The sequence below is a fragment of the Euprymna scolopes genome, chromosome 17 (assembly GCF_053919585.1).
Source record: "Euprymna scolopes isolate OS-2025 chromosome 17, ASM5391958v1, whole genome shotgun sequence".
NCBI lineage: Eukaryota > Metazoa > Mollusca > Cephalopoda > Sepiida > Sepiolidae > Euprymna > Euprymna scolopes.
The window spans coordinates 113,329,802-113,355,070 of record NC_136498.1 but is presented as its reverse complement, the minus strand read 5'-3'; the positions used below and the strand labels follow the sequence as shown (position 1 = coordinate 113,355,070).

General features: G+C 35.7%; 1 protein-coding gene across 14 annotated transcripts in view; it reads right to left on the bottom strand.

Moving 5' to 3' along the window:
- Positions 1–887: 887 nt before the first annotated feature.
- Positions 888–25,269, bottom strand: part of LOC145296892 (focal adhesion kinase 1-like) — an 890,147-nt gene continuing 865,765 nt past the window's right edge. For 13 of the 14 annotated variants that reach the window (XM_080143040.1, XM_080143043.1, XM_080143046.1 and 10 more), the window contains 6 exons: positions 23,178–23,336; positions 17,325–17,439; positions 14,230–14,291; positions 6,572–6,706; positions 3,800–3,880; positions 888–1,585 (listed from right to left, as the gene is read on the bottom strand). In XM_080143040.1, coding sequence (XP_079999166.1) covers positions 1,349–1,585; positions 3,800–3,880; positions 6,572–6,706; positions 14,230–14,291; positions 17,325–17,439; positions 23,178–23,336 — 789 coding nt within the window. In that variant the 3' untranslated portion in view covers positions 888–1,348. Of the gene's footprint in view, positions 1,586–3,799; positions 3,881–6,571; positions 6,707–9,117; positions 9,482–13,958; positions 14,292–17,324; positions 17,440–23,177; positions 23,337–25,269 lie in introns of those variants that run through there. The other variant, XR_013870066.1, reaches the window with a different exon arrangement.

Below are 25,269 nucleotides of genomic sequence, written 5' to 3'. Positions count from 1 at the left end.
CTCGGTATCATAACAAATTGTTTTTTCGCTGTAAAAAAACAAAAACAAAAAAAAAATTCACTTGATTTCATCTATTTTTTTTTTAAGAACTTCGTTCCATAACAGATATGTGCAATATAACCTTTTTTTTCGATATTTTCATTTTTCAATGTCTTGACTATACTGTACAAGTACTCACGATTCATTGATCCGTCATTATCGTTTTGGAAATGTAACAAGACTGCAAGTTACTTCCCTTGTATACGGACTCATCTGTTTATTATTTAAGTAAAACTTGCAATTTCTGCTTTTTGAAAAAAATTGCAATTTAATTATTTTATTAGTTTATCAATTTTGTATTAAAAATTAAATAATATTTTTAATTTTTTTATGCTTTTACTTTTGGCATGACGTTTATGTAGATACCCTTGAAATATTGAATTTCAATTCAAACCAAGTTTCAATTTTCATTCTTACCCTAAAAACTTTTTATGCTTGTTTTGGAATAAGTAAGACCAACACAAAGAAAAAAAAAAAAAAAAAAAATTGACAGCTTCTAAAATTCTGAGAATCAGGTGAACAATGAAATCAACTTTTAATTAAATTCCAAAAAAGCATCCCTTGTTATTCATTTATTTAACCATTTATAGAAGTTGTTCGGAAGAAAATGAAAGAAAATGTAATGAGTTTTAAAAAAATAAAATAAATAATTCCAGGGTCTAAATTAAAAAAAAAAAAAATTATTTTCGTATTGATTAAAATTTTTTTTTTTTTTTTTTTTTCGAATATAATCTAATAACTAGAATTTCTCTCTCTTTGTAAAAAAATAAAGACACTGGTCATAAGAGAGGAAAACACGTGGTCGCTAAACTTTTTAAAGGAATAAAATTAAAAAATAAGATTGGGGGTAAAAAAAAAAAAAAAAAAAAATTAAAAAAAAACTGTGAAAATTGTCCGACAAAGATTTAAAATCCAAAATCTTTTTTTTTTTTTTTTCACATTTCAAGTCTAACAACTTTGGTTGCCATCCTTTCAGCATTTCACCAGCCTGGTCCCCCTCCCTCTACTGTCACCCCCTAAATCTGTTTTGTTTAAAAGAGATAACAATCCAAAACCTTGTGGTTGGTTAAGGCGTCAATGGGAGCTCCGTGATGCAACCACAACAATATATATTTATGTACGTATGTATATCTGCAAGAAGAGTAGGAAATAATAATTAATAGTTGTAGTATTGGAGCCTGTGTATGTATGTAGATGGCTGTGTATATAAATACATTATGTACACTTTATTTATTTATTTATTTTTTTTGTAACAAAGCTGGGGGGTGGGTGGTCACAGGGGGGGGGTCATGATTTAGGGGCATTGGAGTCAGCTGCCTCTGTTTCCACCTAACTCTGTTGTTGTTGTTGTTGTCTGATTTTTTAAGCGAGTGGAGTCCACAATGTCCAGCAAGGTCTTCGAGTCAACAGCAAGATTGTGTGCTGCTTTTAGCATCCGCTTCAGGTATTCCGCATCGAGTGTCGCTACGTTGTATTGTTGGGCAAGTCTCATGGATTCAATCAGGGATGCCATGTCGCTGCTTAGCACCTTCTGAGCCGATTCAATCTGCAAATGGGGAGGAAAGAATAAAGACAGGGTTTGTACAGATTTCTGTTATGGTGTTTTATATATTTTATACAATAACAGAAATCTGTACGAACATTGTATAAAATATATAAAACACCATGTTCGTACAGATTTTCAATGGCTTCTCCAGACAAAAATTCAAGTTTGTTTTTAAAACAAAATTTGATATATAATGATATAATAAAGCAAAAAACTTCATTGTCGACAGGAATATTGTTTTGTATGTAAATATAAATATGATTAACAATAGGAAAAGTCATTTTTATTTGGCACGATTAAATGAAAATTGGGTCAGAGAAAGTGTAGACCAATATACAGTTGGGAAAATACAGTGTTCATTTTAGTTTTAAATTTTGTATCCACAATACCGGAAATTCCAGAGTTACATCCCTTTATCATGAAACTATCTGAAGTTAATATATGGAAAACATCAGATAGTTTTGTGATAAAGGGACATAACACTTCTATATTCATAATAATACATTGTTCTGAAATTACATTGTATTTGGATTCTATTTTTATTTTTAAATTATTTTTAAAGTAGTAATACCATTAACTATTTTTTAAATACTATTTATTCTTTATTTATAATATTTTGATTTTATGCCCATTAAAAATTTGTAACAATAAGATTTTCAAGAAATTTTCAAGACATTTTCCATATTTTCAAGGATTTTTCAAGGTAATAATAGAAATAAGACCTTTTCAAGGCAAAATTCAAGGATTTTTCAAGCTTGCCTTTTGTGTGAACCCTGAAAGATTAATGGCAGCAAATAGCATCAGAAAAAAAAAAAGACAAACATTTACTAATAAGAATTTAATTCCGTTAGATTTGGAGTAGATTCCCTTCTTGAAAATTTTTAATCTTACTTTACTGTGAATGTAACCAAATTGTCCAGCAATTTATGGCACCACATTTTGAAGATACAGTGTTTTTATTTATTTATTTAAAAAAAACATATCTGTCCACAAAAATAAATAAAATAAGTAAAGAATTTATCTCGGTTTCCATGCATACAACCTCTTCGTTATTGTATAGTGGAGAAATTATAAAGTGTCCTTTATTCACTACACTATTATAAATTTTCCAGAAATCACGAATTCCTATCTTCTGTGATTCTATGCGTTTCCTAGTTATGTCAGCATGCTTTCTTTTGGCTGTGTCTATTTCACTCTTACAACTATTTCTAGCATCATACACCCCCCCCCCTATTTGTACTTGACTGATGACGTACAAACACATGGAATACATGCTATCTTTGTACAACGGCAGCTGCGCAATTTATAGTGAACCATTGGGGAGAGTCGGGCTTGCTATAATACTTACTTTTTTTTTTTTTTTTTTTACATGGTGGTCACCACTTATCAAGGCTCGGAAGCCACTCAGGGATAAGGGTTATTGTAAGTACAGTACGTTGGTGCAAAGTGGGCATTGAAGCACGTTCCCACACTATTTGGTTGTCTTACTGTTCAGCAGGAAGATAATAAATATTGGTCCATGAGGCATCTCTAATGTGTACTCTGATGGCCTCCCAGTTGGTACTTTGTTTTGAGCAATGGCTCCTCATCTTGCATCAAGGAGCGTTGTGTGATGTCTATGGATACCACTAGTTGGTCTGTGTTTCCAAGTGGACTATGGACATTAGTCATACAATCCTTGGGTGCTGTCGTAAGGAATAGGTCTACAAGTGAAGCTTGCTGGTGCTCACAATCTGGGAGACAGGTTGGAAACATGACTGTTTGTGTAAGGGAATAGGCAAAACTTGAGAAACTAATTTTTACAGTGGATATCAGCTATCTCCTACAACTCAACTCGTGACTATGGTGAACTAGCTACCGACATAGACTGATGTTTAAATCTAGTTGATCCCATAGCACCACTTCCAATGATGGATGTTGGCAACCTTCACCTAGAGTAAGCACGTGAATACAAATAAGAAAATCATACCATGCTTATCCATACAAATTTTCAGGTCTTTTTTTTTTTTTTTTTTTTTTTTTTTTTTCTCCAGTGAAAGGCAATCCCGACGTTTACCTGAATGGATGTCTCTGTAAGAGTTACTGTTAAAGGACGGACCTCAGAAAATCAAGAATTTTAGATGCTAAAAACATTAGCACTTTCTAACAATTCACCTATATTGCTTGTTTGGCATAAGACTGATCCTCAGAATAAAATATCCAAATCAATTGTACCTGTTGATGTTCTTCAGGCTTAAGTCCAGATGACAGGGCATCAACATTTGATAATAAACCGCGCAAGGCTCCTCCAATTTTCTAAAATAAAACATTAAAAATATTTTTAATAAAAGTAAAATAATTTCAGCATTTAATTCTACAGTGGTCAGTATACAAGTAGAGCTTAGTAGTAGTATGAAAATATGATAAGCAACCTGCATGCAAGTATAAGATAAAAAAAGAAATATAGAATGTTTATCTTTATTATCACAGTTATAAGCAAACTAGCAGAGCCTGTATCCCGGCATTGCCTGGGGTACACATAAATACTCTTAACATTTCTTTTTATTATAAACTAGCATTTCAGCCCAGCGTTGCCCGAGTGTTTGGAGGTGCATGTTGGGGGGAAAAAAAAAAAAAAGCGGTCAATTTTTTAATTTTTTACCCCTATTATGACCCCTTAACATTTATTGTTTTGGATCTAACTTAATAACTTGATTTGAGCCCATGTCCAAGGAACCTATATCTAAAATTTCAAGTCTTTAGACCCAAAATTGGTGGAGTAGTTTCCTAGAGTTCTCAAGGGTCAAATCGTTGAACTTTGTAATTCGTTTTCGGCCAGAAACTTGGCTGTTAAGGGATCAAAGATTTTCCCCAAATCTCAGTACCCTGTATGTCAATTTTCAGTCTACAGACTCGAAATTTGATAGAGTTATTGTGTAGGAAAATGTAAAGAGACATACATACATCTAAATATCTGTGAAAGTGTCTGTGTGTGTGTGTGTCTATTTTACTATAAAATTCTATTAAATAAATTGTTCACTGGCACTAATAAAAACAGAAATAAATATTGAAAATATCACAAGACAAACTAAATTTATAAAATATGACAGAATTTTTAAATTTAACCTTTTAGTAAGATTTTGTCTGCTGATCAGATGGATCCCCTGGTATATATAACTTAATTAGTTGAGTAACACAGGAAATAACTTGTAGGTAGTTTGAAGTTGACCGTTGCCAAGTCAAATTGCTTAAGATGTGCGAATGTACTAAGAACGTTATAGAGGGTCCATAACACGCCCAATGCATGCTTCCAAATAATGGCCGCTTATGGAGATGTATCTGTTTATCTAGAAGGAATAACTAACATAGAAATAAGCATATTTTGCAAGACGCAAAAATAAACTTGTTTTGTTGTTCAATTGATTACAAAAAGGAAACAAGATCTTTTTTTTTTTACGTAAACTACCTCTGTAATTTCAGGGACTAATTTCGTTCAGTGCTTGTGGAGACAAGTTAAACTGAAAAATAAATTAGTGAATCTTTTTTATTATTTAAATTACACTAAAGAATAAACATTGATCTCCAAAAGTCAAATAAAGTTAGTTCCAGAAATTGTTAAAACAGTTTACAAAAACCACATTTATAATTGGGGTGTCTACTTTATTAAGGAGACTTGGAGCAGTTTATCATCTTTGGTCTTTTATTAGCTGATTTAATGTCCCACTGAAAAAAAAATACAAAATAAAATATAAATTTGTTGATATTGCGAAAAAAAATTTGCAAACTCTTTCGGCAATCTCCAGGACTAACTTTATTCAGTATGTTCTTAGTTTTTAATTATTATCATTTTTGATAAAATTTGATAAACGGCCCTAAGTCTCATTGAAAAAAAACTACATTCCCTCTCCCCCAATATATTAATGCTTAGAGCACGATTAAACCATGATACTTAACTTTAAGCCATTATATATAAAAGTTTAAAATGGCAAATTAAAAAGGATTTTATTACATCAGCAGTAGGTTCTCTACAGTGCAATATAGTGCAATATGACTGGGCTACGAAAACATGTTTACTGCAAGGCTAAAAATTAAAACATGAACTAATAGCTACTACACGTTATGCATTCGTAATGCCGGCGTTCGACCTTCACCTGGCAAATTTAATTTTTTTTAATTTTCACATTTTTGCAGCAATTTTTCCAGACTAAAACCCAAATATAAAGTTTGGTATTTGAATCCATGCAAAACTCCTTCATATATAAGGTAAGCAAAATTTGTTCAACAAAAATATATACATAAATATATATGGAAACAATTTTGTGTTTACTATAAACTTTTTACGCAAATATTATGCAAGTATAAATCAAGTAGAATATCTGCATGAATATAATTACACGTAATAGTTAACTAAAGATGAAAACCGAAGCACATAAATAGGGAATTAATTAAAATGAATGTTCAAAAGAATATACAAATTAGTTATATATGGTTTGTGGAATTGCAGTCATTGCATAGAAAAGAGGGTTTTTAATATGAATATCAATACACACAAAAGAAAAACGAATTTATAGGAGTGTGTGTGTATATATATATATATATATATATTCACACGGTTAATGGTAACCGAATGGATTAGGTCTTCGCTAATCGAGCCAGAGATGTCTCGTGTTGTGGGGTTCAAATCGTTCGACTGGTATTAATCGTGACACCCTGCACTGAAGATTCCCGAAAGGATGAAACACTAGTGTCTGTAGGTATTTCATATATTAACAATAATTAGAGTGGAGAATGTGTGTGTTTATATATATATATATATATATATATATATTATAGTAAAAAATAATTTAATATATATACATATTGGTCTTTATATATATAAAGTGTCAAGCGTTGGGTAAGCCATTCATACATATTTCACTTTCATGTATCGAGTGATGACGCTTATTGGTTTTATGTTAAACCTCCAAAATATTGTCTGAATATAAAGTTACCGGCAAACAAACTTACCTGTACAAATTCTACATAGTCATCTGACCGGATGATATAAGCCACCCGAGTAAGTTCCATCACAGCTCGTACAACATTTGTGGTGCTTTCATACACATGATCATTAGTACGATCTAAATCTGCAGTCGGTTGAATCTGATTAGAAATTAAAATATAATTGATTAGATTTTTCGTAAATGATTTCATATGAATTATTATATCCTTTGAAATAAAATGAAACTAGATTTAAATCATATTACTCAGAAATCAAGGGACCCCTTCCTGGATCTAACATTTGATCTCTATACGATACACACAGACATTCAAATATTCCATTAATGCTCTCCTTTATTTTGAACTCTGTTTAAGGAGTAGACTTCGTAGCCTAGTAGGGGATGCCCTTTCCTCTTCCCTGCAACCTCTTTCTCACAGAAGAGATGTTGCGAGCCTATGTTTGCTTTATCGTTATTTTCATGGCAGGTGCTCGTCTGACCGCCAATCTATGATCCCTTCCCTAGCCAAACTTTTCACGAAAAACACTCGTCTAGCCAAAACCACTATCAATAATTTCCCACACTCTTTATCTGTGTTCATAGAATCTACATTTAGGTTTAGACAAAGCTTCTTTCTCGGAACTGCACACCTGTGGAACTCTCTTCCGTTTGCCTACTTTCCAGCTGACTACAATATGGCCATCTTCAAGTCCAACATAAACAAGTTCTTGATGAACCGTTCCCCTTAAGTAATCCAATTTACCAAATTTACACTTCTAACGATTCCTATGATATTGTCCCATTGACCACTGTACAATCTTTTAACCCTTATTCTCGAGTGGCCTCTGGGCCTTGATAAGTGAGGACTTCTATGTAAAAAAAAAAAGTTAACAATTTTCCTCTCTCTCAACTGGCCATAAAAAAGATTTACTATAACACATTTAAATCGTCTCTTGTTCTGGAATCCAATAAGACTAAGAATCCATCTGGTCTGGTGGAGTATCCAGCTTTGTGCTATTACTTGAGGTAACACGATCTGGAGAAAGTGTACTACTCCTTCTGAAAGCTTATGTGAGTTAGTCATACCAGGCTAACCCACATTATTTGGGTTGTGAATACTATGTGTTTTTGAATATTTAGTGAGGGTCTACTTGTAGAGAAAAGTATCCTTATTTAGTTTTATTTTATTATTAGTGCATAAGATATTTCTGTACAGAAATATCTTATGCACTCAAGTTCTTTGATGCGTTCCCCAACGCTCTCCGGCTAAAAACAGACGCTAACAACTTGTAGAAAAAAATGTCTTTATTCCTTTTTTCAAAATGCTAAATTCAATGGCTGCATGTAACAGTGAGAAACTTAATGTGATGTGATGAACAAAGCTTCTTTCTTAGAACTGCACGCCTGTGGAACTCTGTTCCGTCTGCCTGCTTCCCTCCGGACTACAACTTGGTTGTCTTCAAGTCCAATGTTAACAAATTCCTAATGAACCGCCCCTTAAGTAAACATATCAGCAAATCTCCTCACTAACGTAATGTACTTGCAATAACCCTTATCCCTGAGTGGCTTCCGGGCCTTGATAAGTGGTGTAAAAAAAAAAAAAAAAAAAAAAAAAATGTAGGACCGGAGGGGGGGGGAGGTGTCGATGGACAAGCACGTGGCGTCCTCAACAATTCAGGCGCGTGTCTGCCCGTCTCTCCTTCTGCCACTGACAAGCTAACTGCCTTGTTTATATATCAGTCCCGGGCTTCCGATGCGCCTGCAATGTCAACGCTTTTACCCTGTGATCCCATCAATGAGTACATCCGGCCTCTGTTGCCGTTGACAGTTCAACATCTTAGGTGTTTCTGCATAGCGCACTGTGCGACACATATGCACACATATATATATATATATATATATGTGTGTGTGTGCGTGCCTATTATTGAATTTAGGAAAACAAAATTACCAAAAAATTATCTAAAAAGATTTCATCAGGCGACAGAGGCCGCCATTCTTACTCAAGGCCAGTCTTTTAACTGAGCACTATTAACAACCTTGTTAAATTCAGTGGTTTTTACTTTTGGATATCTTTACCTGGAATACATATTAAAAGAATATCTCAAAACAGGAGGAGTGAGACACTGATAAGCAAGTGAACTGCACACAACACAATAACATTTATATTAATGAATTCCAATTAAAATAATATATATACATTAACATTTGTCAATCAGAAAGAAGTCAATGCTCGGATGTCAAGTAATTCTTGATATTATACAAAGCAAATCCATTAATTTATGTTTCTGGTTACGATGCAATGTCAATGATTGGCTATTGAATTAGTGAGTATGATATAATGAGTGACATTTGTTGGCAGTGGTTGGCTAAGACTGTTGTCATGGTGACATCACTTGTATCTTCATGTTCCATGCTGCTGGTGTTTCTGTTCAATGAAAATGAGGGATGAAAATAAGAAATACGTCTCTTTCGGGAGGTCCAAAGATTTTTGGGCCTTTGTGGAATCTGACCCTTGAAATAATTGATTTCAGGAGTGGGAACAAGGGCTCAATTTAAATTTTAATCCAATTTGACTTTTTTTTTTGTTAGCATACTCTCAGTTCTTAGACATTTTTGCAGTGGTTTGGATTTAGACAAAACAAATGAAGCCTGCATGGTCCCCCGTGAGTGCACAGTCAGAAATCAGTTAGTTACAACTTTTCAAAAAGTTTTATAAAAATCCAAGGCATTAATTTTTTTTAATAAGCACAAAAGTGTCAATTTTAGCCATTTTAACCTGAAAGGCATCCTTAGGGCAGCAACTGGAGTTTTCCCGGAAAATTTGTTCTGTTACTTTTTTACTCATATCATGTTTAATGTTTGTGTAAATTTTTTAAAAATTCCAAGGCGTAGTTATTTAGAAAAGTGCGAACGGACAAGGGTGAATTTACAGGTCTACCTGTAACGTGCATCCAGGAGATAAGCGCCCGCGTGTTTGCGTGTTGTGTGGGTACGTGGGAGAGACGGATGAGGGGAAAAAGACTTACCTCGAGACCAGCTCAGCGTTACCGACCAAAAATAGAAAAGAGGGACCAAGATGGCGACCGCCGTCTTTTGTAAAGTATGATGTCTCGCAAAGTCACACGAATTCTCGGAATATGCAAATTTAGCCGACCTAGAACGACGATAAAAGCGGGTGAGGGGAAAGACGTGTGTGAGTGACGATTGAGTTGGCTGGGGAATCGTGTGGCTGTTGCTTCTTGTGCCGTGTTGAGGATATCTTACCGTGTTAAAGAGAGAGTCGGGCGCCATCTTGAATTTTTCCCTACATTTTTTTCTTACAGTAATTTCTCACTTTTACAAGCTATTTCGGCCATTTGGCCTCTAGGACTATGACCGAGTCGAAATTTGACTTAAAGCTCATACCCGAGTTTGACGGGTCCACGTCCATCGTCGACTGGGTTGAAAGGGTCGAGCTGACGTGCGACCTTTGTGAGGTGAAAAGGGTACACACTGTAATTCCCCTGAGATTGGCTGGGGGTGCCTTGAGTGTATATCAGCAACTCAGTGCTGCCGAAAAGGGAGATGTCACCGCAATTAAAGCTGCGCTGTACAAGGCATTTGCCATGGATCCTTGTACGGCCTATGAAAAATTTGCTTCCCGAAAACTTCTACCGGAGGAAAGCGTGGACGTTTTCTTCGCTGAGTTAAAGAAACTTGCAGTTCTGTTCGGTGGAGGGGTGTCGGAGCGGACGCTTGCGTACGCGTTTGTGGCGGGCCTTCCCACTCGGGTGAAGCAGCTACTGAGAGCCTCAACCAGCGTTTCAACAACGACCATGGAACACTTGATGGAACGTGCTCGAGCCATCATCAAAGATGAGGAGGACCTGGGGGAACCAGTTGTGATGGCGACACAGACAGGCCAGATTGGCGCTCGGGAGATTCCGAATCAGAACCCTGCAAGCAATGGGAAATGTTTTCGCTGCGGCCGACGCGGACATTTTGCAAGGAATTGCACCAACAGGGGGCGTGTGCGCTGTTTTAAGTGTGGCGGTTTGGGGCATCTAGCCCAAAACTGTGCGGGAAACGTATCAGGGGAGAGGACGTCAGCGCCGCCCTGCTCCCCGAGCAAAATTTGAACAAGGCGCAACCAGTAATAACCGTCTACGTAAACAGGATACCCTGCTTAGCACTTCTCGACTCAGGCTGTTCGCATACTATAGTGAGCACCAGGCTGTGTCCAAGTTGGACTAAGAGGAAGATCAAAGTCACCACGATAGGAGGCGAGACCCAGACATGCTGTGGAGCTGGAACTGTCAAGATCTACACGGACACCGGTGCAGCCACTAAGATCAATGTGCTCGTGACCCAAGGAAATCTCCTGGGGTTTGACCTGTTGCTCGGATACGATGCCATCAAGGCGCTGGGGGGAGTCGCAATTCATCGGGATGGAAAGGTGCGATTCTTAGAGGCCCCAGTGTGTGCAGCGCTCCATATCGATCGGCCGGATTTTACAGTGGACTACGACTCGCGCAAGAGGGCCTGGATTGCATCTTGGAAGTGGACCGAGGGAATGGCACCGACTAAACTCAAGAATGGGGTTGCAGAGTACCCTATACCCAGTGAGGCCCGAGCAGAATATGAAAGGGAACTAAAGGCGTGGATCCAAGATGGCTGGTTAATCCCCTACCCTGAGGACAAGCTTGGGCCTCCGAAGGGTCTAATACCCTTGATGGCAGTAGTCCAGCATAACAAGTCGAAAGTACGGCCCGTGCTGGACTATAGGGAGCTTAACAAGCATATTGAAGCCTACACTGCCGATGCTGACGTATGCGCCAGTAAGTTGAGGGAATGGCGTCAGAAAGGCACTAATGTCTCAATATTGGATTTACGAAAAGCCTATTTACAGGTGCGAGTTGATGAGACGTTGTGGCCGTTCCAGACAGTTTGGTTCCAGGGGCAGAGGTACTGCCTTACACGCCTTGGCTTCGGCCTAAATGTGGCACCACAGATCATGAAGACTATTGTCAACACAGTATTGTCCCAAGAAAAGCCCATGAGGGACTCAACGTCAGCTTACATTGATGACGTATACGTCAATGAAGATGTACAGTCTGCGTCGTGTGTCAAAGAAAAGTTGGCTCAGTTTGGTCTGGAATGCAAGAATCCCGAACGTTTAAGGGAAGGAGCACGTGTATTGGGATTGGATGTTTATGAAGAGGATGGCACCCTACAATGGAGGCGTGGCAGTGAAATTCCAAGCATCCCCAACCTCGTTACAAGGCGGACCGTTTTTTCTTGGTGTGGAAAACTTGTTGGTCACTTACCAGTCTGTGGCTGGCTCCGCGCAGCTGTTGGTGTGATTAAACGCAGAGCAAATTTAACAACCACGGGTTGGGATGACATATCCGATGATGTCCTACTAACTCTGATGATTAAGGAGACACTGGAGAGAGTGAACAAGAAGGACCCTGCCTGTGGGCGGTGGTGTGTTAACGGAGACAACGTAGGTGTGTGGGTTGATGCCAGTTCTTTGGCGTTGGGAGTATCGTTGGAGCAAGGAGGAAACGTGTTCGAGGATGCATGTTGGCTGCGGCCCGTAACAGATTCTCAGCATATCAACCTGGCAGAGCTGGACGCTGTTGTAAAGGGGGTAAATCTGGCCCTGCAATGGCAGTCTAAGAAGTTGACCTTGTACACAGATTCTCTCTGTGTCTACCACTGGGTGTCTGACACACTTTCAGGACGGACACGAATCCGTACCAAGGCAGCAAGCGAAATGTTAATACGGAGAAGGCTAGACACGCTAAAAAACCTGGTATCTGAGTATGGGCTATCACTGAGCGTCACTCTGGTGCCATCACATTGTAATCGTGCTGACCAACTGACCCGTGTACCTCACAAATGGTATGAAGCCGCGAAGATGGGAATGGAGATTACTGCTCGATCTTGTGCAGTTGCAATCGACCCATGTCATATACAAAAAATTCATGCACAGAGCGGACATCCGGGTATCAAGAGGACCCTTTATTTTGTGAGGCGTGCATACCCAGCAGTGACCAAGATGGATGTCAGACAGATCGTCAGAAATTGTGAGGCTTGCCAGTCTATTGATCCTGCACCAGAGCGATGGCAGAAGGGTCGCTTGGAAGTTGAGAGTGTGTGGCAGCGGCTGGCCATGGATATTACCCATTACAGTGGCAAGCCCTTTCTAACTCTCATTGATTGCGGGCCTACGAGATTTGCGGTGTGGCGGCAGATGACCAGACAGGATTCAGCAAATGTTGTTCGCCACCTATCATCCATTTTTTTTGAGCGAGGTGCGCCGGAAGAGCTCCTGACTGACAATGATGCAGCGTTTTGTAGCCAGCAAGTCCGGCAGTTGTTAGATGAGTGGGGCGTCCGTCTACGGTTGCGATGTGCGCATGTGCCATCAGGAAATGGCATTGCTGAAAGAAGCCATCGCAGCATCAAGAGAATTGCTGCCAGGAAGCGATGTACTATTGCGGAAGCAACATATTGGTACAACATTACGCCAAAGGACGGGACGTCCCCTTCAACCGCACCTGCGAATGCTATTTACACGTACCAAGTCGGAGTGAAGGGAATCAACACTACGCAGCCAACCGACAAGGGAACATATAACAGATATGAAGTGGGAGATCCAGTGTGGGTGCGGCCTCCAGGAAATCGGTGCACCGACAAGTTTAAGCGAGGACACATATCTGGAGTGATTAGCCAGCAGTCTGTTTTGGTCGATGGAACCCCACGACATGTGCGAGATCTTCGCCCAGCTACCGAGGTGCGTCATACAACTACAGAAGAAAGCAGTGAAGCGTCTAGCGATGAGCTGCCGATGCACGGATTCAGTGAGCCCCTTCCAGAGACTGATAGCGATACTTCATCTGATGAGGCGGAACCAGATCCAGAGCCCGAATCTGAAACAGTGAATGTACCTCTTCGCAGAAGCACACGCACTAAAAGGCCACCCCCCCAGTGCTCTCTATGTGATCATCAGATCAGGGGGGAGTGTAACGTGCATCCAGGAGATAAGCGCCCGCGTGTTTGCGTGTTGTGTGGGTACGTGGGAGAGACGGATGAGGGGAAAAAGACTTACCTCGAGACCAGCTCAGCGTTACCGACCAAAAATAGAAAAGAGGGACCAAGATGGCGACCGCCGTCTTTTGTAAAGTATGATGTCTCGCAAAGTCACACGAATTCTCGGAATATGCAAATTTAGCCGACCTAGAACGACGATAAAAGCGGGTGAGGGGAAAGACGTGTGTGAGTGACGATTGAGTTGGCTGGGGAATCGTGTGGCTGTTGCTTCTTGTGCCGTGTTGAGGATATCTTACCGTGTTAAAGAGAGAGTCGGGCGCCATCTTGAATTTTTCCCTACATTTTTTTCTTACAGTAATTTCTCACTTTTACACTACCCTCATTTTGTCAGAGGACCAAAAAAAAAAAAAAATGTCCAAGTCCTTACCGCAAAGTAGGCAGCCAGATTTATCTGACCTTTGCTCTCCACAAGTTTTACGTATAATCATTTGGTTTCAAAAATAAAAAAATGCTATATAATTTTTATATCTGTAAAAATTTGTAAAGTCGATAAAAACTTACACAAGATGACATGTTTCATTTAATCCGAGCTACAATTTAAAAAGAGTTTTATAATAAGAAACAAAGAGATTGATTTTTTTTTTTTACCCTTGAATTGTTTGAAGTGGCGTGATTATCATTCTCACTTAGGCTACTGCTTGTACTGCCATCTGAAAAAGAAAAAAAAAAACATTTTACTTGAACTGATTTTTTTATCAAACGAAACACAAATATATGAATTATAAAATTATATATTATGTAGTTTGTTTTATTTAGTTAAACATGCTAATTTGATGAGAGCAAGAAATTGTATGTAAGATTAATATAGAACAGCATATTTTAGCTTTTATAATTTTGATAGTATAAAGCTATATCATACAAATGAAAAAATATTGAATTTCAAATAAAACAAATGGCACCCATGTAATTGTCAGGTCTCAAATAGTAGCATATCCCAAAATTACAAAAAACGATAAGATAAAAAAAATAATTATTAATTAAAAAAGAAATTTGTGAAAGGAAGCAAACTCAATATATTACACTTACTAAAAAAGAGATAAGTTGACAGGGGAGATAATTACGTTCGTTATGTAACATAAGCAACAAAACTTAATTCAAAATGTCGGACAAAATTTATTCTCTATATAAACTTCATTGAAAACAGTTTTTCATTAATAATTATTTTTCTACTTGATTGTTTTCCATAATTTTTGGATATGCTACTATTTGCGACATGGCAATTACATAGGTACCATTTGGTTCACTTGAAGATTATTGATAACTCTTGGCACAGAGTTAATTTCAATTATCCAGACACTAGTGAACAGTCAGGTTTCGTCTGACAAGGGTGTGTTTGTCAAACTGTTATTCTACTCATAGTTGTGCTTGCGTTCTTGCTCATACAGAAATATTTGCCAGGTATTCGGATCCCAGGGTGACTGGTTGAAGGGATCTCATTAACCAATCAAAAGCAAGTATTTGAATAAGCAAAACTGATTGATTTCTGTAAGCGACTGACAATTTGTTTTTTTTGCTGCTACTGGTTTTATTTGTTTGGTATAGGGTTCTTTCAATTAGGCACTATCTTTTAGAAAACTCAATTTTTAGCAAGATCTCATTCAGAGTTATTGTACATGGTGCATCAGAAATACTTCCCACATTTTATATTTCCAACTATTTGTTGCTAATGAACTTATACATATGCCAATGATGTTTTCATTTAACTTATAACTTGCCATTAAAAAAAAAAAAAAATTATTCAGATACCCTCATCAAACAATATGGTTTAGATTGGTGCACATTATGTTTTTGAAGAATGGTGAATCAGGTTAGGATGACATGATGCTGTTTTAGATAGAACATCAGTACAGCCAAGGTTTGCAAATTTCAGCTACAGGTTCGGCACTTAAAAGAAAGCCACCTGAAAGGCCTCGAAGCACTTGAATGCCAAACAGTATTTGAGCTATGAGACTTTCTGTTACTCAGCGTCCCACACGTTCTGCTTGCAAATATGCTTTGGCCTTGCGATTGTTTGATCAAACAATGAAAAGAATTCTATGCAGTTCCATCCATACAAATTAATGATTTCTCAGAAACATGTCAAAATGTGGGAGAAATTTCTGCTTTGGGTGCGCATGCATGGTACTGACAACTTGTCTTGTATAGCTCGACCACAAAGACAAAGGTCATATATTTTTTTTACATTTTTGGATTTACTCTATATTAGGCACTCTCACCAAAATACTATATTCATTTAAGAGGTTACTCCTATCTAGTTAAATTTTTTTTATAAGGAAACTGGGGATTATTTACAAACAAACAAAAATGTGTGTAAAAATATTTCATCTTGGAGAATAGGACAATATTTAGAAAATGCACAAAAAAGGATAGAAAAAAAAAAAGAAATGTTAGTAAGGCCCTCTGTTAAGTCTAGACTGCCCCTACTGTTTTTTTAGATAACCCAAAAACAATTAGATCGGTCTCTAAATGATAGTGGGAGCTAAGTGGAATGTAAGAAAAAAAAAAATGATTGGGATTTTCCATGTGGGGACAAATGCTTCTATGTCTGCTTTGAGTTATCTTCTCTGCACAATGGGTCACTGTTTCGCAGATAGAGGAAGGTGCATCTTTGATGAGATCTCTGAGGAATTCTCAATCAACACATTGCGTGTCTCTACATGCAAAGTTTGTGTAACATTATTACATTTGAAATGAATTCAAAGAATTTTGACACAAAACGTTTTTTTTTCTTTCACCTAAAAAAGTTTATTTTGTTTGGTTTCAGATCTAAGTCGCCGACATGTATTCACGACACAACACGTGTCACCCTATCTTTCCCTTGCCTGGTCAGATAACAGCTGTTGGGTTGCAATGACTCTCGCTACGACCCACGGTTGGTCATCTCACTTTCGAATGGGTAGGAGGGGGAGACTTGCATGCTTGTCAAGCGTACCTTTCAAATTGCCACACATTTTTGTTTTTCCTTTCCTTTCTGCCTTTTCCTTTGATCTGGATGCATATATATGCATTTTATTGTGTGCTGTCATTCTCCAGCTTAAATGCTGACGCAGCATTAACTCAGCACACAAGACGTCAATATATGTATGTATTTAAATGACTAAGCCCATCACAATTGTTTTTAATATTGTGTTCCTATTTACAATGCCTCCCCAGCATTTGAAGAACAGATGGTATTTATTTGCTCCCCCACCGAGCAAATTAGGCACAAGGCCGATTTTTAATGTGAGGAGTGAAGGGAGGGGGAAGGGGAAAAGGGGACCAGCTCCTGAGAGGTGGGAAATGGGAGCTGGTTAAAGGTCAGGCATGTGGGGTTGCCCCCACATCTGGTCTTTGCTTGCAGTATCTGCCGGAACAGATACTACACTTTGATCTTTTCCCGAAGGCCAAGTCTTTGTTTTTAATATTGTGTTTGTTTCAGAGTTGTTTACATCAAATTGAAAACAAGATGGCGGAAATTTTTTCACCTGCTAACACAATTAAAGTTGTTTTGTTTAATAATTCAGTTATATTCAGGTAATTTTGACTGCATAGTTTGAAAGCTAACATTGTAACTTAATAAAATTAAAAAAACAATGGTTTCTACTGATTTTTTTTTCATCTGAAAACTCCATTTATCGACTACAAAATCTCGTCCCAATTCTGTAGAAGTGCCAATTTTATGCTAGCTATCAATGATAACTTACTTGATACTTGACTAGATAACCTGGTTGTTCGGCCGGGTTGTGCTGGAGTTCCAGTCGGAGCTGGCGAAGGAGGCGCATGAAGTTGAATGTGGTTCATACATCGGTTATCGTTCAGCTGAAAAGAAAAAGAAGAAAACATCATTAAACTTCTAAATTCTTATTTAAATGTTTTACAACTGACAACATATTTATTAAACGAGAGAAGGACTGTTTCTACTGTGACAACAAAGAGTCTTACTTTCAACTTTTCTGAGAGGATGGACGATCATATCTTCCTCAACTTGTGACATGCAGTCCATGCCAGTGCATTTCTCACTCCAAAATCTTTTTCAGTGCTTTCTGACCATGTTCCAAGATACTCGAAGTCTACATAATGCTTAAACAATTTGCATATTCCTTTGAAACACAAGCGTTAATTACTCATTCATTTTTTATCTTATTAGATGGTAGAATGTAATTTATGCGTAGAATTTAAGATGAAAACGTTCTAGCACATGAATATATATATATATATATATATATATATATATATATATATATATTCATATACTAGCAAAAGTACCCGTCGTTGACTGGGTTCAAAAACAGCCTACAGAAAATGGACTCTGAATTATGAAAGTATGATAGGTTATGAAAAGGAAGGCTTCGCATTTGGGGGTATCAAAACCAAAGCAAAATATGATGAAAGTAAAAATAAAATAGATAAACCCCATAATTTATTATACCATACATGCTCACACTGAAACACTTATCACAATATTCTGTGGATCTATATTAAAAAACCTTGTTAAACTTTGTGACATATTTCAATTCCTTCAAAAAGAAAATAACTTGTGTAAAAACAAATATAAGTGAATAAAGTATATTTCCACTGAAATATATATATATAAATATATATTTCCTGTTTATAAATACCAATCTCTATTTAAGAAGCTCAATGTAATTACAGAGCATATAATGAATGAATGACAAAAGTCTATATTCCAAATTTCATAACGTTGACCATCTTACAATTTATTCCTTCAATTCAGTTGACACAATTCTTGACAATATCTGTTTCGCAGCACAAAATCATACACTCATTATATCAATCAGTGAATCTATTTTGCCCTTAACTCATCAGAAAAAGATAGCAACAATTAATCCACCAAAAAGAAATAAAATGCGTTTGGGCATGATTAAAAAATCTGAAAATTGGAATATATATATATATATATATATATATATATATATATATATACTGTATATATATATATATATACTGTATATATATATATATATACTGTATATATATATATATATACTGTATATATATATATATATATATATATACTGTATATATATATATATACTGTATATATATATATACTGTATATATATATATATATATACTGTATATATATATATATATATATATACTGTATATATATATATACTGTATATATATATATATATATATAAAAATTTGGAATTTAATTCAATAAATTAAAAAATTTATGACAAATTTATTATTCAACAAGGAATACAAAAATTTAATTTGTTGTAAATTTTTTATTTTCCTGAATTTGATTCCAAATCTTCAATTATATTATTGCTCTATCTCGTATATTGAGCTTCTTTATCCGATTGGAATCGTCTTATAAATAATGATACTAATATTTATATAGACTTTATGTTTACAGTATTATACAAGCTGTAATCTGAAAGCATTTTAAAATTTCAGATAATTTATATGTATACTAGAAGATGTGTCCGGCGTTGCCCGGTATTAAACCTAACATTAAATTCCTTAAAAAAAAAAAACGCAAAGAAACTGAGACGTGCGAGCACTATGTTTTTTCTAAACGGTTCACTTTTTTGTAAGTAAAAAAAAAAAAAAATACTCGAGCTGAGATCGAAACCAAAACAAAGACAGTGAGTCAAGTACGATAACCATTAGGCTAGCTTGCCAGGAAATTTTAAAAGTGTTTTCAAAACTCGTGAAAGAGTTGACAAAAACCGGATGACTAACCAAGTACCAGTTTCTCAATTTTGACACCTTAGCATCACTTTTTCCAGATGAAAAACGGTTAAAAAAAATTCCACAGGTCTGAATACCCTACATACCAAATTTTAAAAAGTTGTTGAGTAGTGTCCTTATACACACATATTCTCACTTTATATATGTTGTAATTCCAGTCTGTTGTCAAACTTCTCCTAAGGTTTTGCCGATAAACAGATACCCATAAATAAGCACATATTATTTAAGTACATTGATTAATATAGTCTCAAAATAGGTCAAAATTAAATACAAGGGGGTATATCATTATCGTGAGATCTGTTAGTATTTGAGATGCATAAATGAAAATCTAATATATAAAAGGCTATATGTCTGTATGTCTGTTTGTCTCCATATTTTCAAATTCTATCTCCTCCGAAAGTGCAGAGCAGCGCTAATGATTGGATTTTTTGCAGCCCATTCCTTTATGGGTTTTCAGCCGGTTAAAATGGTTTTTAAGGAGTCAAAAGGGGTCAAAATTGATTAAAAATAAACGAATGTGAATGTACAAAATGCATAAGGATTTTTTTTTTTTCAGTCTATTTGCGTGTCCCATTGGTACAGTGGTAACGTCACCAGCTTTGAATGCTACAGTTTCAGTTTCGATTTTAGCTGATGGCACTCAAATACTTTTTATTTTACTTTTGAAATCACGACTCTATAATATATACGGAATCTGGATAAATTAAAATATCATATTTAAACATATTTTACACTTGGGCAAAGCCGAGCACCCCTCCCATCGCTAGTAAGCTAATAAATAAACAAAACTAATAAAATAAGTTAAAACGTCATATTTCCTTATTTCGATCGGGTTTAGAAGTAGTTTGCAGTAGTGCTCGTTAAAGGCTAACACACATCAACTGTCTTGAGAATTTTTAAGAGTAAATTTAGCAAAAATGGTTTCGATGCCAATATATTTACACCCACTTCTAATGCTGCTAAGTTCATGCTTGAGTCCCGCCCCATAATGGCAGCTTATAAAATTTGAAAATAAATAAATAAAAAAAAAAAATAAATAAAAAATAAAAAAAATAAAAAATAAAAAAAAATTTAAAAAAATAAAAATTAAAATAAAAAAGGCAAGGTTGTGCTCAGCTCACGCTACTAATGGACCTTATTCAATCTGGGTTTTCCTGCTAGTAGTTTATATAGAAATAAACATGAAATATTATATTGTTTTCTGCAGTCCTGCCTCAGAATTGTGTGAATGAAGATGTATCACTGTCACTGAGTTCTGTACTGTCTAACTATCGTGATATTCCTAAGTTTGTATGCATTCCCTAAGTAGCCTCTGTTAATGGTTTTATGACCACGGCTTATATAAGAGGTGGGGGACTATCAAAATAAAAAATTATATTGGAATAGTCCCATCACTAGTTAGAATATAATATATTTCCTGATTCCAATTCTTTTTAAATATCTAAATATTTAGCTATAGAGTTCTTTTTTTTTTTTTTTGGTTTGAAGGAGGGGGGGGGTATCATAAAACCCCAAATGATATGTGCATATATTTTCAGAAATGATGGGGGGGGGGGGACTACATAAATTTTAGTTTTATTAATATTTTAAAATCTACATTTTCCATTGTCAAATGCTATGTTTTAAATAAAAGCAAAAATGAAACAATAAAAGGAATCGTTTTTGGAATCGGAAAATAGACACCAATTATTCCTATACCAATTCCGATATTTATTTATTTGCAGACTGTTATCCTCAACTACATCCGAAGGCGATCAAGGTTGGATTTTTCGGTTTTATGAATCCAAGTTTTTCATTCTTATGCAGTCCTCAGTTGTCTGGTTCGTACCGAATGGTATATTATTTTAATTATTATTTTTTCATTTTTTTTTTATTGAAAACCGTTTGAAATGAATAATTTGTATATTTATTTATTTTTTTTTTAGACTGTTATCCTCATCTTCATAGTTGTAGTTTCACCATGTTTCGGACAATTATTCCTCTGCCTTTCTTCAGGTGATTAACCGCGACGGAATAAGAATGCTGAATCTCTTAACTGCATCCTCAGTAATTACTGCCTTTCATAGTTGTTGTCATCTCACCACTTTTTGGCCAACTAATCCTCTGGCTGACTTTGGGTAGGATTGAAACCGCTACGACAATGGTCAACTTGAAAGGGCTTGTGGCACAGTGGATAGGGACGTTAAAAGCGGTTTCAATCCTACTAAAAGCCGGCCAGAGGTTTAGTTGGCCAAAACGTGGTGAGATAACAACAACTATGGAAGGCAGTAATTGCTGAGGATACAGTTAAGAGATTCAGTATTCTTATCCCGTCGCGGTTAACCACTTGACGAAAGCCAGAGGAATAGTTGGCTGAAAAGTCATGAAACAACAACTACAAAAATGAGAGTAACAGTCCGCAAATAAATAAATAAATAAATAAATAACAATACAAATTACTCACCTCAAAGAATTCCGATAACTAAATAATATACAAATTCCGATAATTAAATAATATACAAATTCCGATAATTAAATAATATACAAATTCTGATAATTAAATAATATACAAATTGTGATAATTAAATAATATACAAATTCCGATAACTAAATAATATACAAATTCCGATAACTAAATAATATACAAATTCTGATAATAGAATAAAAATTGGAAAAATCAGAATTAGTGTTGGGATGAATAGTCCGAAAAAAATTCTAACAAGTGCGATGCATATCCTGGTGTAGCCGGTAAAAATTAACGTAAGAATCACAACCTCAGAATTAATTAAATTGACTGGAAAGAATCAGAAAAACTTAATGTTATGGATAAATACTTAACATTTTAAAAAATATTTGTCAAAAATGAGGGGGAAGGGGTAGATACTCAATAACTTGTTTGCTTGGCCACAGTGTTATTTATTGTGGGGGAGTGGGGAACTTTGTTTTTGATTTACCATGTAGAACATAGTTGCACCACTCGAACATTTTTGAACGAAAAGTCTTTCCAAATCAATTTATATCTATATTGTGATGTAAAAAAAAAAACTTAGTTGATATGAGTATTGCTTTCTATAACCTAATTTGCATATTGTTTTACAAAAGGATGTCTCATTGATCAACTATTTTACTATTTATGTACATAATAAATAGTTAATCAACGAGACATCCTTTTGCAAAACAATATGCAAATTAGTCAACCTTCAGAAGCCAATCGCATACACATGATCAGTATCTTAGAAACCTATAGTTTTAATATGTTGAATATTAATTTGGCCATTTATAGCACTGACAGCGAGATTAAAATGGTAAACTTTATAAATAGCGGTTACCCCCACCCCACATGTCACAAGAAATAATGAAGTTTTATTGATATCAATAAAACTCCATCCACCGTGAAGATGCCAAAAATTAAATTTTGCCCCTCCTTTAACAGTTTTTAATTATTTTGTGGAAGTTGTACATCACTCAGTGTTAATTTATATCATTAAAAAAAACTGTTCTCGTCTTGGGTACAAGATAATAATAAATATGAAATCTGCATGAATTAAAATATATTTATACGTATTTTGCAACCAGGTCATGCTGGAGGGGGTAGCACTACTATATATTGGGTACAATATAATAATCCATAGAGAATTGGCTTTATAATAATAAATATAAAATCTGCATGAATTAAAATATCATATTAAGTATCATTACAATGTTTCAGCTGATGTAACCTCCGACTTTCTTGTTGAACAATAATAATATGCAAGATGAGAAGAGTAATACGGATAATAAAAACTTATCAATCCTCATCTACAAAAAAAAAAAAAAAAAAAAAAAAAAAATCTGTAAAATTTGAATGTCCTTACCAGTTTGCTTTCTCTACCTTGTAGCCATTTAGCGTCTTCCTCGGACTCCTGTTGTTGCTTCCGAAGTTGGTCTTCCAGCATCTGTTGTTCCATTTCTTCTGATGTTGCCTGGACGTGTTGGGCCAGGGCTATTTCACTGTTGGTCAAATTTGGATGATCCTGGGGTATCATTGGTGCAAAGATGGTGTGGGGGGAGGGGACGGAAATAAAAATAGGAAAAAAAAAAAAAAATGGATGAAAATTAAAAAAAAAATAATAAATAAATAAAAAAAATGTGTCTTTTAAAAGATGAACATTGGAATGGTCTTAAAAATATATATATATATTTTTTTTTTTGGAGTGAAATGAAGAAGATGATAGTGCACAGTTTTGAAAACCAAGCTCAGATTCTGCCTAGAGACCTAACGTCTAGTCTGCAGTTTCCATACACTGCAGACTTTTTTATAAGTCGTGAATGAGAACTTATTAAACAGGAACTAAAAATGCTTGCTTGGAGTTACAGAAGGAGATTTAAATATATATATATAAACTGAATTCAGTACTTATGATAAACAAATTTTAAGATTTATATCAATGCCAGAAGGTGTATGAGAGATGAGGAGAGTCTGTAGCCTCCAGATATGGCTCTTTTCTCAAATACTGAATGGGCCAACTGTTTGAGACACTCCTACCCTCAGGAGCTGTTAGCCAAATAACTGCAGAACAAGGCCGTCATCATTTTCTTCAAGAATATCTTTCTTCATCATGCCCCCCCACACACATCTCACCATTGCATACGCTTGGAGAAGGAGTTGCCATCTTTTTTATTTATTTTTTTTATTTTATGCACTCCTCCATCCCACTTCTCTCTCGGCTCATCACTGGAGTTCACAAGATTTCAGACAGTCTGTACAAAAATAGAATGCCCCACCACCAACCCACACACCTCTCTCTCTCTTCCTTATCTGAAAGAAGAGGAAATTCTTACAAAGAAATTATTTTTCTGGGGAAGGAAATAAAAAAAAAAAAAAAAAAAAAAAAAAAACAAGAACGCAGATTACATTTTAAGAACCAAAATGACTAATTTTTACTTATCTACTGATGTTTCGAAAACCTTGAAAAGTGCAACTCATAAACCAAACACACATATCGCCCCTATTTATATGCTGAGCACTTTGCTAGAGGAAATAACGGTTTCCACTTAACATAAAGAAATGATGACGACGACGATGATGATGATGGCAACTTTTTGTCTTATGAGACAAAAGAGTTCTGCATCTAGTCTGGTGCACTGCAGTATCTTCTGTGGTTATACAATTCGAAGCTGGAGTTACTTCTCCAGATGCAAGTCGGCGCAGGTGATAAGGATGCCTAAGTTTGCCCAGTTATCAGGGTCCCCCTTCTCAGCATTGGAAACAAAGTCTGACAGGAAGCCAATACAGTCAGAGCCATAACAGCTGTAGGAGTTGCTGGAAAGATGTTGTAGTGCTTCACTGTCCGTCTATCAGGATTCCAAACCAATTTTTTGTCAGGGTTTACTCCCTTAGCCTTTGCCTTCCCCAAGGCATCCATCGGGTTAGCGTTAGGCATCCATCGGGTTAGCGTTAGGCATCCATAAGGCTGTCCATAGCCAGTGAAAAATTTGAAAATATTTCCAATTTTGAGAATGAGAAATTAGTTAATATCAAACATAACAACTATTTATATACTAAAAGTCTGAATTTATTAATTCAAACTTTTAGTATATAAATAGTTGTTATGTTCGAAAAGTTTCTTAGGAATGACGTCATGTTAAAATTTTAGATGGTGACTAAGGCTGGAATGCTAAATGTTTTGATTTTGACTTGAGCTGATGCCACCCAAGTCATATTTTGTCTTTAATTTTTGAAATCATTGATTATTATATTGTGCCCAATATTATAGTAATGGAGTGTTGGCTCTAATAATAAATATAAAATTTGTATGAATTAAAATATATTTAAGTATATTTTACGACCGAGTTATGCCGAGGAGGGGGGAGCATTACTATATATTAGGTACAATATAATAATAAATAGAGAATTGGCTCTACAATGATAAATATGAAATTTGCATAAATTACATTATTATATTT